General features: G+C 44.5%; 1 protein-coding gene across 1 annotated transcript in view; it reads right to left on the reverse strand.

Moving 5' to 3' along the window:
• Positions 1-13818, reverse strand: part of nwd2 (NACHT and WD repeat domain containing 2) — a 74457-nt gene that overhangs the window by 40612 nt on the left and 20027 nt on the right. Inside the window, exon 3 of the mRNA XM_029761830.1 lies at positions 10536-10624. Coding sequence (XP_029617690.1) covers positions 10536-10624 — 89 coding nt within the window. The remainder of the gene's footprint in view (positions 1-10535; positions 10625-13818) is intronic.

Below are 13818 nucleotides of genomic sequence, written 5' to 3' on the forward strand. Positions count from 1 at the left end.
ACAGAGAGAGAGACAGAGAGAGAATGAGAGAGAGAGAGAAACAGAGAGAGAGAGAGAGAGAGAGAGAGACAGAGAGGTGTACAATATACAGTACTTGACTATCCACATTCAATTTCAGTTCTGCTTTCTACTAACTACTTAACAAGTTTTCACCAACCCCGTCTCTTAGAGGTGCAAAATTTTATTTAGCATAACTGAAAATCTGTTGGTTAACAAGGGCATGTTAAGGAAGACGAGGAAAACTGCACCTTTTCTGTCTTACAGCGTTTGATCCTAGAATTGTGTTTGTTTTGTGTTTGAAAGCACTAAAAGAATTATACTAAAATTACTCCTCGGAACAACAAAGTAGGTCTGCATATCAAGCCTACAGCTTAGCAGGTTTGAGGAAAGATACATTGTTGACGTGCTTTCTTCTTTAGGAAACACTTTGAGAGGCTTAAATAATTCTGAAAACACAGCTCAGCTCTGAAAGTGTTTTTTTCTGAAGCCGTCGCCTTGTGTGGAGGATATATTCCCACTCTCGGGTTTTCGACAAAGCTAAAATGACAAGTTTATTTCCTCTACTTCAAAAGCCACTGCATCACAGAGTGCCTAAATAGTCAACACAATCTGAAATCGAGTTTCACCTCGTCTGTCTCTCTCCTCAGTAGCTGGTATTGTTACAGACGTCTGACTGACAGCCGTTAAACAATATCCCACAACTGTAGCAGGACAGCTGCTATTGTAATTGTCATCTCTTGTGGTGACGGGAGTGTGTGTGTTTCTGTGTGTGTGTGTGTGTGTGTGTGTTTCTGTGTGTGTGTGTGTGTTTTGATGGGTGTGTGTGTGAGACGGATGTGTTAAATTGTGTGTGTGTTTGCGTGTTTGATCTGTGTGTGTGTGTGTGTGTTACGGATGTGTTTAATTGTGTGTGTGTGTGTGTGTGTGTGTATGTGTGTGTGTGTGTGTGTGTGTGTGTGTGTGTGTGTGTGTGTGTGTGTGTGTGTGTGTGTGTGTGTGTAACTGTGGACCTACTGATATTAGCACTTTTATCAAAACAAATGTTTACTGTATCAAACAGTTATTTTACTGTATCAAACAGTTATTTTACTGTATCAAACAGTTATTTTACTGAATCGAACAGTTATTTTACTGAATCAAGTAGTTATTTTACTGAATCAAGTAGTTATTTTACTGAATCAAACAGTTATTTTACTGAATCAAACAGTTATTTTACTGAATCGAACAGTTATTTTACTGTATCAAGTAGTTATTTTACTGAATCAAACAGTTATTTTCCTGTATCAGTGTAAAATCACAAATGGAGTGTTGCATAAAAGGCCGATCTCTATTTCTTTATAGCATATCAAATCAAATCAAATCACCTTTTATTTGTCACATCCTTTTCAAACAACTGGTGTAGACTAACAGTGAAATACTTACTAACGGGCCCCAACAATGAAAAACAAGATGAGAAATAGTAGAAAATAGAAACAGTTTAATTATAAACTGGGTGGTTTAAGCCCTGAATGCTGATTGGCTGACAGCCGTGGTATATCACACCGTATACCACAGGTATGACAAAACATTCATTTTTACTGCTCTAATTACATTGGCAACCAGTTTATAACAGCAATAAGGCACCTCAGGGGTTTGTGGTATATGGCCAATATACCACGGTTAAGGGCTTTTCTGATTTTCTTTATTTTTGATGTTTGATACTGAATGTTATCAGATCTTCAACCAAAACCTAAAATTAGATAAAGTGAACCTGAGTTTACAAATAACCAAAAAATGGATGCTTATTTTATTTATTTAATTAACAAGGTGAATTTCCCACTTTCACTCAAAAACTGGTTGTTCCACCTTTAGCTCTAATGACTGCAACCAAAGGATTCCTGTAGTTGTTGATCAGTCTCTCACATTGCTGTGGAGGAATTTTGGCCTATTCTTGCATGCAGAACTACTTAAACTCAGCGACATTTGTGGGTTTTCAAAGATGAACTGCTCGTTTCAAGTCCTGCCACAACATCTCAATTGGGATTATTAGGTCTGGATTTTGTCTAGGGCATTCCAAATCTTCAAATGTGTTGCTTTTTAACCATTTTCATGTAGACTTGATTGTGTGTTTTGGATCATTGTCTTGCTGCATGACCCAGCTGTGTTTCAGCATCAGCTCACAGACGGATGGCCTGACATTCTCCTGTAGAATTCTCTGATATAGAGCGAATTCATGGTTCCTTCTATTAAGACAAGTCGTCCAGGTCCTGAGGCAGCAAAGCTTCCCCAAACCATCACACTACCTCCACCATGCTACTGAACCACCACCAGGTTCTTACTGTGGAATGCAGTGTTTGGTTTACACCAGACATAATGGGACCCATCTCGTCCAAAAAGTTGACTCCAGTTTTCCAGGAAGCACCTGGATGATCGTCAAGACTCTCGGGAAGAATGTTCTATCGACAGATGAGTCAAAAGTATAACTTTTTGAATGACATGGGTCCCATCATGCCTAGCAAAAACCAAACACTAGAATGGAAACCGATGTGGTTTGGCCAGAGACATTGGCTTTGATACTCTGATTGGTTCGAGATGATCCAATCGCTGATAACTTTGTTTTGTACAACACCCCTCATTTTTTTGACATCACCACAAAGGACTTAAACGACGACAGTCTCAGACTGAGGTAAGTAGCGAACATAGAGCAGTGGATGAATTCAGTTTGAGTCATCAGGCAAATGTACTTGACTACCTGCATCAGATATGTTCTTGCTGGTCTGGAACAAAAGCCAGCACAACCTATTATTGTAATGTTTTCCTGAGAAGAGGCCCTACTTAGGTGTCAATCAACGACAACCCTAGTAATTCACCAAAAACACACCCAATGCTTCAGGACACTCAATGCTTAGTACATTCAAAGGGGTGAGCTGTTGACTATCGAACCATACAGTCTCAGCAGGTCATTTGCATTAAGTCATGCTGGTGCCGCTTCGGGAACCGTTTCCGAGGTCACTCGGCCCCACAAAGCATCACATTTCGGATATCAAAGGGAAAAGCTTGACAAATCATTCAAGAACAATCTCAGAAAAATCGGACCGCGACTTTACTCCAGGGGCTCTCCTGGATTTGTTTAACAAACATCTTTTGATAAAATCTCTCTGCGCAGTACCACAGCAGCCATTTGCAATGTAAATCATCCCAGATCGGTGAGAGCCATGGGAAAAATGGGGCTAATTCATTCATGGTAGGGAGAAAGAACAAAGGGAAGACACACACACACACACACACACACACACACACACACACACACACACACACACACACACACACACACACACACACACACACACACACAGTCTTATCAAAGAGAGATATCCTGCAGCATTCACCATCCTTCCTTATCTCTACTGCCCTTCTGTCTGCCTTAAAGAGACAGAGCCCCTGTGTGCAGCTCGCTCGTGGGACCCTTCAAGGCATGTTGCTGAGTTTGCGTCTGCTTTCATCATTGGGCCAGACAAGACAGCGATTTAAATAATATTAAACCTCTTTTCGATCAATATTGAAAGCGTGGTTTGAGGGGATATTAGTGGTGCGCGGGTCAGCTGTTTGTTTGCCAGCAATTTCTAATAACCCACCCGCAACCACCTGACTAGATGTGATAAAGTGACAATCAGAGGGCTGCTCCCAACCCTAACCCGCTAATGTAGAACATGCGCTGTAGGCTACAGTCGGAGATGGCGTAATGATGTTTTGACAGGGAGGGAATTTTTCTTTTTTTGCCTAATTTGGAAATGTTTCTGACAATAATTTCCGACATTTTGGTGCGCTATTTGATAGTCAACTTGTCTATAATTAGGGATTGATCGAAATGTATAAAATGGATACGTGTAGGCTGAGGTACAATCTCCTATAGCCCGTCGATCAGAGTCTGAGGTACAACCTCCTATAGCTCATCAATCAGAGGCTGAGGTACAACCTCCTATAGCTCATCAATCAGAGGCTGAGGTACAACCTCCTATAGCTCATCGATCAGAGGCTGAGGTACAACCTCCTATAGCCCATCGATCAGAAGCTGAGGTACAACCTTCTATAGCTCATCGATCAGAGGCTGAGGTACAACCTTCTATAGCCCATCGATCAGAGGCTGAGGTACAACCTTCTATAGCTCATCGATCAGAGTCTGAGGTACAACCTTCTATAGCCCATCGATCAGAGGCTGAGGTACAACCTTCTATAGCTCATCGATCAGAGGCTGAGGTACAACCTCCTATAGCCCATCGATCAGAAGCTGAGGTACAACCTTCTATAGCTCATCGATCAGAGGCTGAGGTACAACCTTCTATAGCCCATCGATCAGAGGCTGAGGTACAACCTTCTATAGCTCATCGATCAGAGTCTGAGGTACAACCTTCTATAGCCCATCGATCAGAGGCTGAGGTACAACCTTCTATAGCTCATCGATCAGAGTCTGAGGTACAACCTTCTATAGCCCATCGATCAGAGGCTGAGGTACAACCTTCTATAGCTCATCGATCAGAGGCTGAGGTACAACCTTCTATAGCTCATCGATCAGAGGCTGAGGTACAACCTTCTATAGCCCATCGATCAGAGGCTGAGGTACAACCTTCTATAGCTCATCGATCAGAGGCTGAGGTACAACCTTCTGTTGCCAAGGAGACAATAAGGAGATACAATAAATAGAAGTATTCTAATTCTGTCACTATCAATTGATTAAGCTACTCACTTTCTGTACAACAGAATATGTTAAACGCAGATAGCTTTTAGGGCAACTCTTCTCTTGTTGGGTTGAACCACGGAAGAAGAGTAGTTAAAGCCTGCTCTGTCTGGAGGGGAAAGGTAGGCCTACTATGTCTGGAGGGGAAAGGTAGGTCTACTCTGTCTGGAGGGGAAAGGTAGGTCTACTCTGTCTGGAGGGGAAAGGTAGGCCTACTATGTCTGGAGGGGAAAGGTAGGTCTACTCTGTCTGGAGGGGAAAGGTAGGCCTACTCTGTCTGGAGGGGAAAGGTAGGCCTACTATGTCTGGAGGGGAAAGGTAGGTCTACTCTGTCTGGAGGGGAAAGGTAGGTCTACTCTGTCTGGAGGGGAAAGGTAGGTCTACTCTGTCTGGAGGGGAAAGGTAGGCCTACTATGTCTGGAGGGGAAAGGTAGGTCTACTCTGTCTGGAGGGGAAAGGTAGGTCTACTCTGTCTGGAGGGGAAAGGTAGGCCTACTATGTCTGGAGGGGAAAGGTAGGTCTACTCTGTCTGGAGGGGAAAGGTAGGCCTACTATGTCTGGAGGGGAAAGGTAGGTCTACTATGTCTGGAGGGGAAAGGTAGGTCTACTATGTCTGGAGGGGAAAGGTAGGTCTACTCTGTCTGGAGGGGAAAGGTAGGCCTACTCTGTCTGGAGGGGAAAGGTAGGCCTACTATGTCTGGAGGGGAAAGGTAGGTCTACTCTGTCTGGAGGGGAAAGGTAGGCTTACTCTGTCTGGAGGGGAAAGGTAGGCCTACTATGTCTGGAGGGGAAAGGTAGGTCTACTCTGTCTGGGGGGGAAAGGTAGGCCTACTCTGTCTGGAGGGGAAAGGTAGGCCTACTATGTCTGGAGGGGAAAGGTAGGTCTACTCTGTCTGGAGGGGAAAGGTAGGTCTACTCTGTCTGTAGGGGAATGGTAGGCCTACTATGTCTGGAGGGGAAAGGTAGGTCTACTCTGTCTGGAGGGGAAAGGTAGGCCTACTCTGTCTGGAGGGGAAAGGTAGGCCTACTATGTCTGGAGGGGAAAGGTAGGTCTACTCTGTCTGGAGGGGAAAGGTAGGCCTACTATGTCTGGAGGGGAAAGGTAGGTCTACTATGTCTGGAGGGGAAAGGTAGGTCTACTCTGTCTGGAGGGGAAAGGTAGGCCTACTATGTCTGGAGGGGAAAGGTAGGTCTACTATGTCTGGAGGGGAAAGGTAGGTCTACTATGTCTGGAGGGGAAAGGTAGGTCTACTCTGTCTGGAGGGGAAAGGTAGGTCTACTATGTCTGGAGGGGAAAGGTAGGTCTACTATGTCTGGAGGGGAAAGGTAGGTCTACTCTGTCTGGAGGGGAAAGGTAGGTCTACTATGTCTGGAGGGGAAAGGTAGGTCTACTCTGTCTGGAGGGGAAAGGTAGGCCTACTATGTCTGGAGGGGAAAGGTAGGTCTACTATGTCTGGAGGGGAAAGGTAGGTCTACTATGTCTGGAGGGGAAAGGTAGGTCTACTCTGTCTGGAGGGGAAAGGTAGGTCTACTATGTCTGGAGGGGAAAGGTAGGTCTACTATGTCTGGAGGGGAAAGGTAGGTCTACTCTGTCTGGAGGGGAAAGGTAGGTCTACTCTGTCTGGAGGGGAAAGGTAGGTCTACTATGTCTGGAGGGGAAAGGTAGGTCTACTCTGTCTGGAGGGGAAAGGTAGGTCTACTCTGTCTGGAGGGGAAAGGTAGGTCTACTATGTCTGGGGTGCAAAGGTAGGTCTACTCTGTCTGGAGGGGAAAGGTAGGCCTACTATGTCTGGAGGGGAAAGGTAGGTCTACTCTGTCTGGAGGGGAAATGTAGGTCTACTCTGTCTGGAGGGGAAATGTAGGTCTACTCTGTCTGGAGGGGAAATGTAGATCTACTCTGTCTGGAGGGGAAATGTAGGTCTACTCTGTCTGGAGGGGAAAGGTAGGTCTACTATGTCTGGAGGGGAAATGTAGGTCTACTCTGTCTGGAGGGGAAATGTAGGTCTACTCTGTCTGGAGGGGAAATGTAGGTCTACTCTGTCTGGAGGGGAAAGGTAGGTCTACTATGTCTGGAGGGGAAATGTAGGTCTACTCTGTCTGGAGGGGAAATGTAGGTCTACTCTGTCTGGAGGGGAAATGTAGGTCTACTCTGTCTGGAGGGGAAAGGTAGGTCTACTATGTCTGGAGGGGAAATGTAGGTCTACTCTGTCTGGAGGGGAAATGTAGGTCTACTCTGTCTGGAGGGGAAATGTAGGTCTACTCTGTCTGGAGGGGAAAGGTAGGTCTACTCTGTCTGGAGGGGAAATGTAGGCCTACTCTGTCTGGAGGGAAAAGGTAGGCCTACTATGTCTGGAGGGGAAAGGTAGGTCTACTATGTCTGGAGGGGAAATGTAGGTCTACTCTGTCTGGAGGGGAAATGTAGGTCTACTCTGTCTGGAGGGGAAATGTAGGTCTACTCTGTCTGGAGGGGAAAGGTAGGTCTACTCTGTCTGGAGGGGAAATGTAGGCCTACTCTGTCTGGAGGGGAAAGGTAGGTCTACTCTGTCTGGAGGGGAAATGTAGGTCTACTCTGTCTGGAGGGGAAATGTAGGTCTACTCTATCTGGAGGGGAAAGGTAGGTCATCTCTGTCTGGAGGGGAAATGTAGGCCTACTCTGTCTGGAGGGGAAAGGTAGGTCTACTCTGTCTGGAGGGGAAAGGTAGGTCTACTCTGTCTGGAGGGGAAAGGTAGGTCTACTATGTCTGGAGGGGAAAGGTAGGTCTACTCTGTCTGGAGGGGAAAGGTAGGTCTACTCTGTCTGGAGGGGAAAGGTAGGTCTACTCTGTCTGGAGGGGAAAGGTAGGTCTACTCTGTCTGGAGGGGAAAGGTAGGTCTACTCTGTCTGGAGGGGAAATGTAGGGCTACTATGTCTGGAGGGGAAAGGTAGGTCTACTCTGTCTGGAGGGGAAATGTAGGTCTACTCTGTCTGGAGGGGAAAGGTAGGTCTACTCTGTCTGGAGGGGAAAGGTAGGTCTACTCTGTCTGGAGGGGAAAGGTAGGTCTACTCTGTCTGGAGGGGAAAGGTAGGTCTACTCTGTCTGGAGGGGAAAGGTAGGTCTGCTCTGTCTGGAGGGGAAAGGTAGGTCTACTCTGTCTGGAGGGGAAAGGTAGGTCTACTATGTCTGGAGGGGAAAGGTAGGTCTACTCTGTCTGGAGGGGAAAGGTAGGTCTACTCTGTCTGGAGGGGAAAGGTAGGTCTACTCTGTCTGGAGGGGAAAGGTAGGTCTACTATGTCTGGAGGGGAAAGGTAGGTCTACTCTGTCTGGAGGGGAAAGGTAGGTCTACTCTGTCTGGAGGGGAAAGGTAGGTCTACTCTGTCTGGAGGGGAAAGGTAGGCCTACTCTGTCTGGGGTGGAAAGATGGGCCTACTCTGTCTGGGGTGGAAAGGTTGGCCTACTCTGTCTGGAGGGGAAAGGTAGGTCTACTCTGTCTGGAGGGGAAAGGTAGGTCTACTCTGTCTGGGGTGGAAAGGTAGGTCTACTCTGTCTGGGGTGGAAAGGTAGGTAATCTCTGTCTGGAGGGGAAAGGTAGGTCTACTCTGTCTGGGGTGGAAAAGTAGGTCTACTCTGTCTGGGGTGGAAAGGTAGGTCTACTCTGTCTGGGGTTGAAAGGTAGACCTACTCTGTCTGGGGTGGAAAGGTAGACCTACTCTGTCTGGGGTGGAAAGGTAGACCTACTCTGTCTGGGGTGGAAAGGTAGAACTACTCTGTCTGGGGTGGAAAGGTAGAACTACTCTGTCTGGGGTGGAAAGGTAGGCCTACTCTGACTGGGGTGGAAAGGTAGACCTACTCTGTCTGGGGTGGAAAGATAAGTCCTACTCTGTCTGGGGTGGAAAGGTAGACCTACTCTGTCTGGGGTGGAAAGATAAGTCCTACTCTGTCTGGAGGGGAAAGATAGACCCAACTTTTGAAAGTACCATGCTCAGATTCCTAGTGATGTGGGGCAGTTTCTGGGGCAGTTTCTTTGCAAACAACACACACTGATTTGGCATTGGAAAAATACTATAAGATGAACACATAGGCCTATCTCTCTGTCCATTCTTAGCCTGGAATTCCAATCATTTGTGTGGTCTTAAAAAATATTCTGCTAATATGTAAAATTATGTAAAATTGTATGAAATGTTTATAAAAGGCTGTTTCTTTTCAGACCTGTAAATACAGTGATAGATTAATACAATGTTTTGATTATAAAGGAGATCTTTCCACCCCTAGTCTTGTCCACAGTGGTCTACCAAACCACAACCTTATGGCCTCCACAACTTGTGCGGTATCAAAATTCCTGCGTTGCCATGTAATGCTTACAGGACGAAGAACAGTTTCTAAAACTGCATATCTAAGGCTCGGGTCTGTCCAAGAAGAGACAGTATTATTTTGGGTATAGGGGAGGGTCAAACATTTTAAACATTCAGGGAGGATTTAGGTAAAATATATTGTGCTGAAAGGAGGGCCTTCCATTTTCATTTCAGAGAGGTCCAATTTCCTCCATGTAACCCTTATTATAAATAATGTTTACTCCCTTAGATACAAACAACTTCTCGTCTGTCATTATGTTGCCCTAGAAGAATAAATAATTCCTTGCTCACCAGCATAATGTCATAAATGATAGAATGAATACTCAATGTAGTTTATACCAGTAAAGTATGACTCAGTTTTAAAATGACTCAGTTTAGTTTGACCAGTAAGCAAATAGAAACTCTGAAAACGACCCACATGTTTCTGATAACATTTCAGTTCGGCCCAGATGCATATTTTATGCGGTTGAAATACTACAGTGCAGTCGTTAAGTATTCAGACCCCTTAAATTTTTCCACATTTTGTTACTTTACAGCCTTATTCTAAAATGGATTAAATCATAATGACATCACAATTCCCCAAAATGACAAAGCAAAAACAGGTTTTGAGTTTTCTTTGAAATAGTATATGATTTTATGATGCTGATAAAGACAACACCTTTACAGACGGTCCCTAACTGCACATTCGCATGCTCTCAAGATGCTGAAAGGAAGAAATCATATTTATCCACTCCTGTTTCATGTATCATTTTACTGCAAGAAATGCTTAATTCTGCAGGAGTTAATAAGGACTATGTGAGAGGTTATAGACCTTCAGTCAGTGTCCAGATTTCAGTTTCCATTTAACCCATCTGAACAGTAGGCTAGAGTTCCCTTAAGGTACCGTAGGCCTATTTGAAGTCCCCATCTTGACTGTCGAATTTGTATAGCGCCTCACAATCATCACACATAAAATAGGCACTGCCATCATCCTCTTTTACCCCTTAAAATCTTTCCCAAACATTACTGTTCTGACCCTCCCTCCTTTTCAACTCTCCATTCCACAGCTTTCCTCCTATTGGATTAAACTCTAACATTGCCTCAGTGGATCAATGTTAACTTTTTTCTGCTCGTTCCCAAAAGCATTTTTTGCAATTGGTGTGTCTGCTGTTAGGCGTGCGTAAAGGTAGGCCCTAAAGCTTAATGGCAGATAGCCTAAAAATAATCAAACAAAAACCTCAATGTAGTCTATAGATATAAATTGCACAAGAATGATACATTTATGATTTTTTTTTTAAATGTATAGTTTTTTCATTATTCAACCGAACCGCAACCAACCCCCCTTCATCAACACAATATTTCATGACCCTAAAACCCGCCGCTCTGCGGATATAACCACAGGGGATTGCAGGTTTATGAGTTAACCTGAGCATCACTGGGGATATGTTTAAAAACATCTCTCTTACACTGCAAGACAGCCAAAGACGAAAAAAAAGGGACATTTTATATTACCTGGAACTCAATCCCATAATTCTCTCTGCAGAAGTCCCTTAGTTTGGGGTAGACATGCTCTTTCAGTGCGTTCCTCTCCGCTTCTGTGTCTGAAAACAAGATGACAGCGAGAACACATTGATTAGTATCAGAGATAACACATTGATTAGTATCAGAGATAACACATTGATTAGTATCAGAGATAACACATTGATTAGTATCAGAGATAACACATTGATTAGTATCAGAGATAACACATTGATTACTATCAGAGATAACACATTGATTACTATCAGAGATAACACATTGATTAGTATCAGAGATAACACATTGATTACTATCAGAGATAACACATTGATTAGTATCAGAGATAACACATTGATTAGTATCAGAGATAACGAATTGATTAGTATCAGAGATAACACATTGATTAGTATCAGAGATAACACATTGATTAGTATGAATGAAGTGCTTTCTCACTGTATGATACATACATTCAGTACATACCACCATATGGTTGCAACATTGACCCGAGAAAGCACGAATATACACTGAGTGTACAAAACATTAAGAACATGCTCTTTCCATGACATAGACTGACCAGGTGAAAGTTATGATACCTTATTGATGTCACTTGTTAAATCCACTTCAATCAGTGTAGATGAAGGGGAGGAGATGGGTTAAATAACGAGTTTTAATCCTTGAGACAGTTGAGACATGAATTGTGCGTGTGTGCCATTCAGAGGGTGAATGTGCAGGACAAAATAATTAAGTGCCTTTGAACGGGGTATGTTAGTAGGTGCCAGGCGCACCGGTTTTTGTCAAGAACTGCAACGCTGCTGGGGTTTTCACACTGTGTATCAAGATCCCCGTGTGTATGAAGAATGGTCCACCACCCAAAAGACCTCCAGCCAAATTGACACAACTGTGGGAAGCACTGGAGTCAAGATCCCTGTGGAACGCTTCGACACCTTGTAGAGTCCATGCCCCGACGAATTGAGGCTGTTCTGAGAGCAGTGTATCACAGTTACATTAAAAGGCTATATCCTTCATTCAGAAAGATGATGTCATCATAACATGTCGACTTCCCACTTACAGACCTCAACATCAACAGTAGCTAAATCTGCCAAAAATGCCATTATTGGCTCTTCGCAAATTATAGATGAGAGTGTGCAAATCGAGACAAAGAGACAAAAAAATGGCTCATGGCATCATCTTTCTGAATCAAAAACACTGAGTGGAATAAAGTGTATGTAGGGTACGTGGCATGGCATAGTTAGGGTGGGGAGGGTATCTTAGACTAGTGACTCTATGGGTCATTGTTCTATTCCACTTTCATTCCTCATCCCTCCTTCTGTCTTTCTCTCCTTCCCACTGCCCACCCCCGGGTTACAATAATTGGATAGGACAGAGCCCGTCCAGTCTCTCTCTCTCTCTCTCTCGCTCTCTCTCTCTCGCTCTCTTTCTTTCTCTCTCTCGCTCTCTCTCTCTCTCTCTCGCTCTCTCTCTTTCTCTCTCGCTCTCTCTCCCCTCTCTCTCTTTCTCTCTCTCGCTCTCTCTCTCTCTCTCTCTCTCTCTCGCTCTCTCTCTTTCTCTCTCGCTCTCTCTCCCTCTCTCTCCTCTCTCTCTCTCTCTCTCTCTCTCTTTCTACTCTCTCTCTCTCTCTCTCTTCTCACTCTCTCTCTCTCTCGCTCTCTCTCTTTCTCACTCTCTCCCTCCCTCTCTCTCTCTCTCCCTCCCTCCCTCTGTCTCTCCCTCCCTCCCTCCCTCCCTCTGTCTCTCTCTCCCTCCCTCTCCCTCTCTCTCTCTCTCTCTCTCTCACTCTCACTCTCTCGCTCTCTCTCTCTCTCTCTCTCTCTCTCTCTCTCTCTCTCTCTATCTCTCTCTCTCTCTCTCTCTCTCTCTCTCTCTCTCTCTCTCTCTCCGGAGGGGGATAGGTCTGGATGGACAGACAGTTAAAAACAGAACATGCCCAGGAGAAGAACAGTCCCCGTGATGATGGAACACATCAAACACAAATGTGTCACACTCAAATATGTCCCCATGCTCAAGACTGGTTCGTGCTACAAAACTAGGACACTATTATTAGGGTTAGATAATTTTTTAGGGGCTTTTGGATGACACAGGCTTCTTTTCTGTTATAAAATATGTGCATTTCTAAAACGCAAGCTATTTATTAAACACTCTATCATTTCCTAGCTGAACTACAGTTACATTGTCATCAGAAAGAATACACACCCCTTGACTTATTCAACATTTTGTTAAAGTTACAGCCTGAATTCAAAATGGACTAAATATTTGTTTTTCCTCTCAACCATCTACACCCCATAATGACAAATGTAAAAAATTGTTTTTAGGAAAGTTTGCAAATGTATTGAAAATGAATTACAGAAATATCTCATTTGTCACACCCTGATCAGTTTCACCTGTCCTTGTTATTGTCTCTACCCCCTCCAGGTGTTGCTTGTTATCTCCAGTGTATTTATGCCTGTGTTTCCTGTCTCTCTGTGCCAGTTCGTCTTGTATGTTCCAAGTCAACCAGCGTGTTTTTCTCGTGCGCCTGCCTGTTCTATTCTCGTTTACTAGTCTTCCCGGTTTTGACGCTTGCCTGTTTTCTGGACTCTGTACCTGCCTGCCCTGACCTCGAGCCTGCCCTGACCTTGAGCCTGCCCTGACCTCGAGCTTGCCCTGACCTCGAGCCTGCCTCGACACTGTACCTCCTGGACTCTGAACTGGTTTTGACCTTTTGCCTGTCCACGACCGTTCTCTTGCCTACCCCTTTTGGATGTAATAAATATCAAAGAATCATCTGCCTCCCGTGTCTACATACGCATTTACACCCCTGACTCAATACTTTGTAGAAGCATCTTTGGTGGTGATTACAGCTTTGAGTCATCTTGGATATGTCTGTATCGGCTTTGAGTCATCTTGGGTATGTCTGTATCGGCTTTGAGTCATCTTGGGTATGTCTGTATCGGCTTTGAGTCATCTTGGGTATGTCTGTATCGGCTTTGAGTCATCTTGGGTATGTCTGTATCGGCTTTGAGTCATCTTGGGTATGTCTGTATCGGCTTTGAGTCATCTTGGGTATGTCTGTATCGGCTGGTATTTGGGTAGTCTATCTTGGGTATGTCTGTATCGGCTTTGAGTCATCTTGGGTATGTCTGTATCGGCTTTGAGTAATCTTGGGTATGTCTGTATCGGCTTTGAGTCATCTTGGGTATGTCTGTATCGGCTTTGAGTCATCTTGGGTATGTCTGTATCGGCTTTGAGTCATCTTGGGTATGTCTGTATCGGCTTTGAG

This window comes from Salmo trutta, chromosome 8 (assembly GCF_901001165.1).
Source record: "Salmo trutta chromosome 8, fSalTru1.1, whole genome shotgun sequence".
Classification (NCBI taxonomy): Eukaryota; Metazoa; Chordata; class Actinopteri; order Salmoniformes; family Salmonidae; genus Salmo; species Salmo trutta.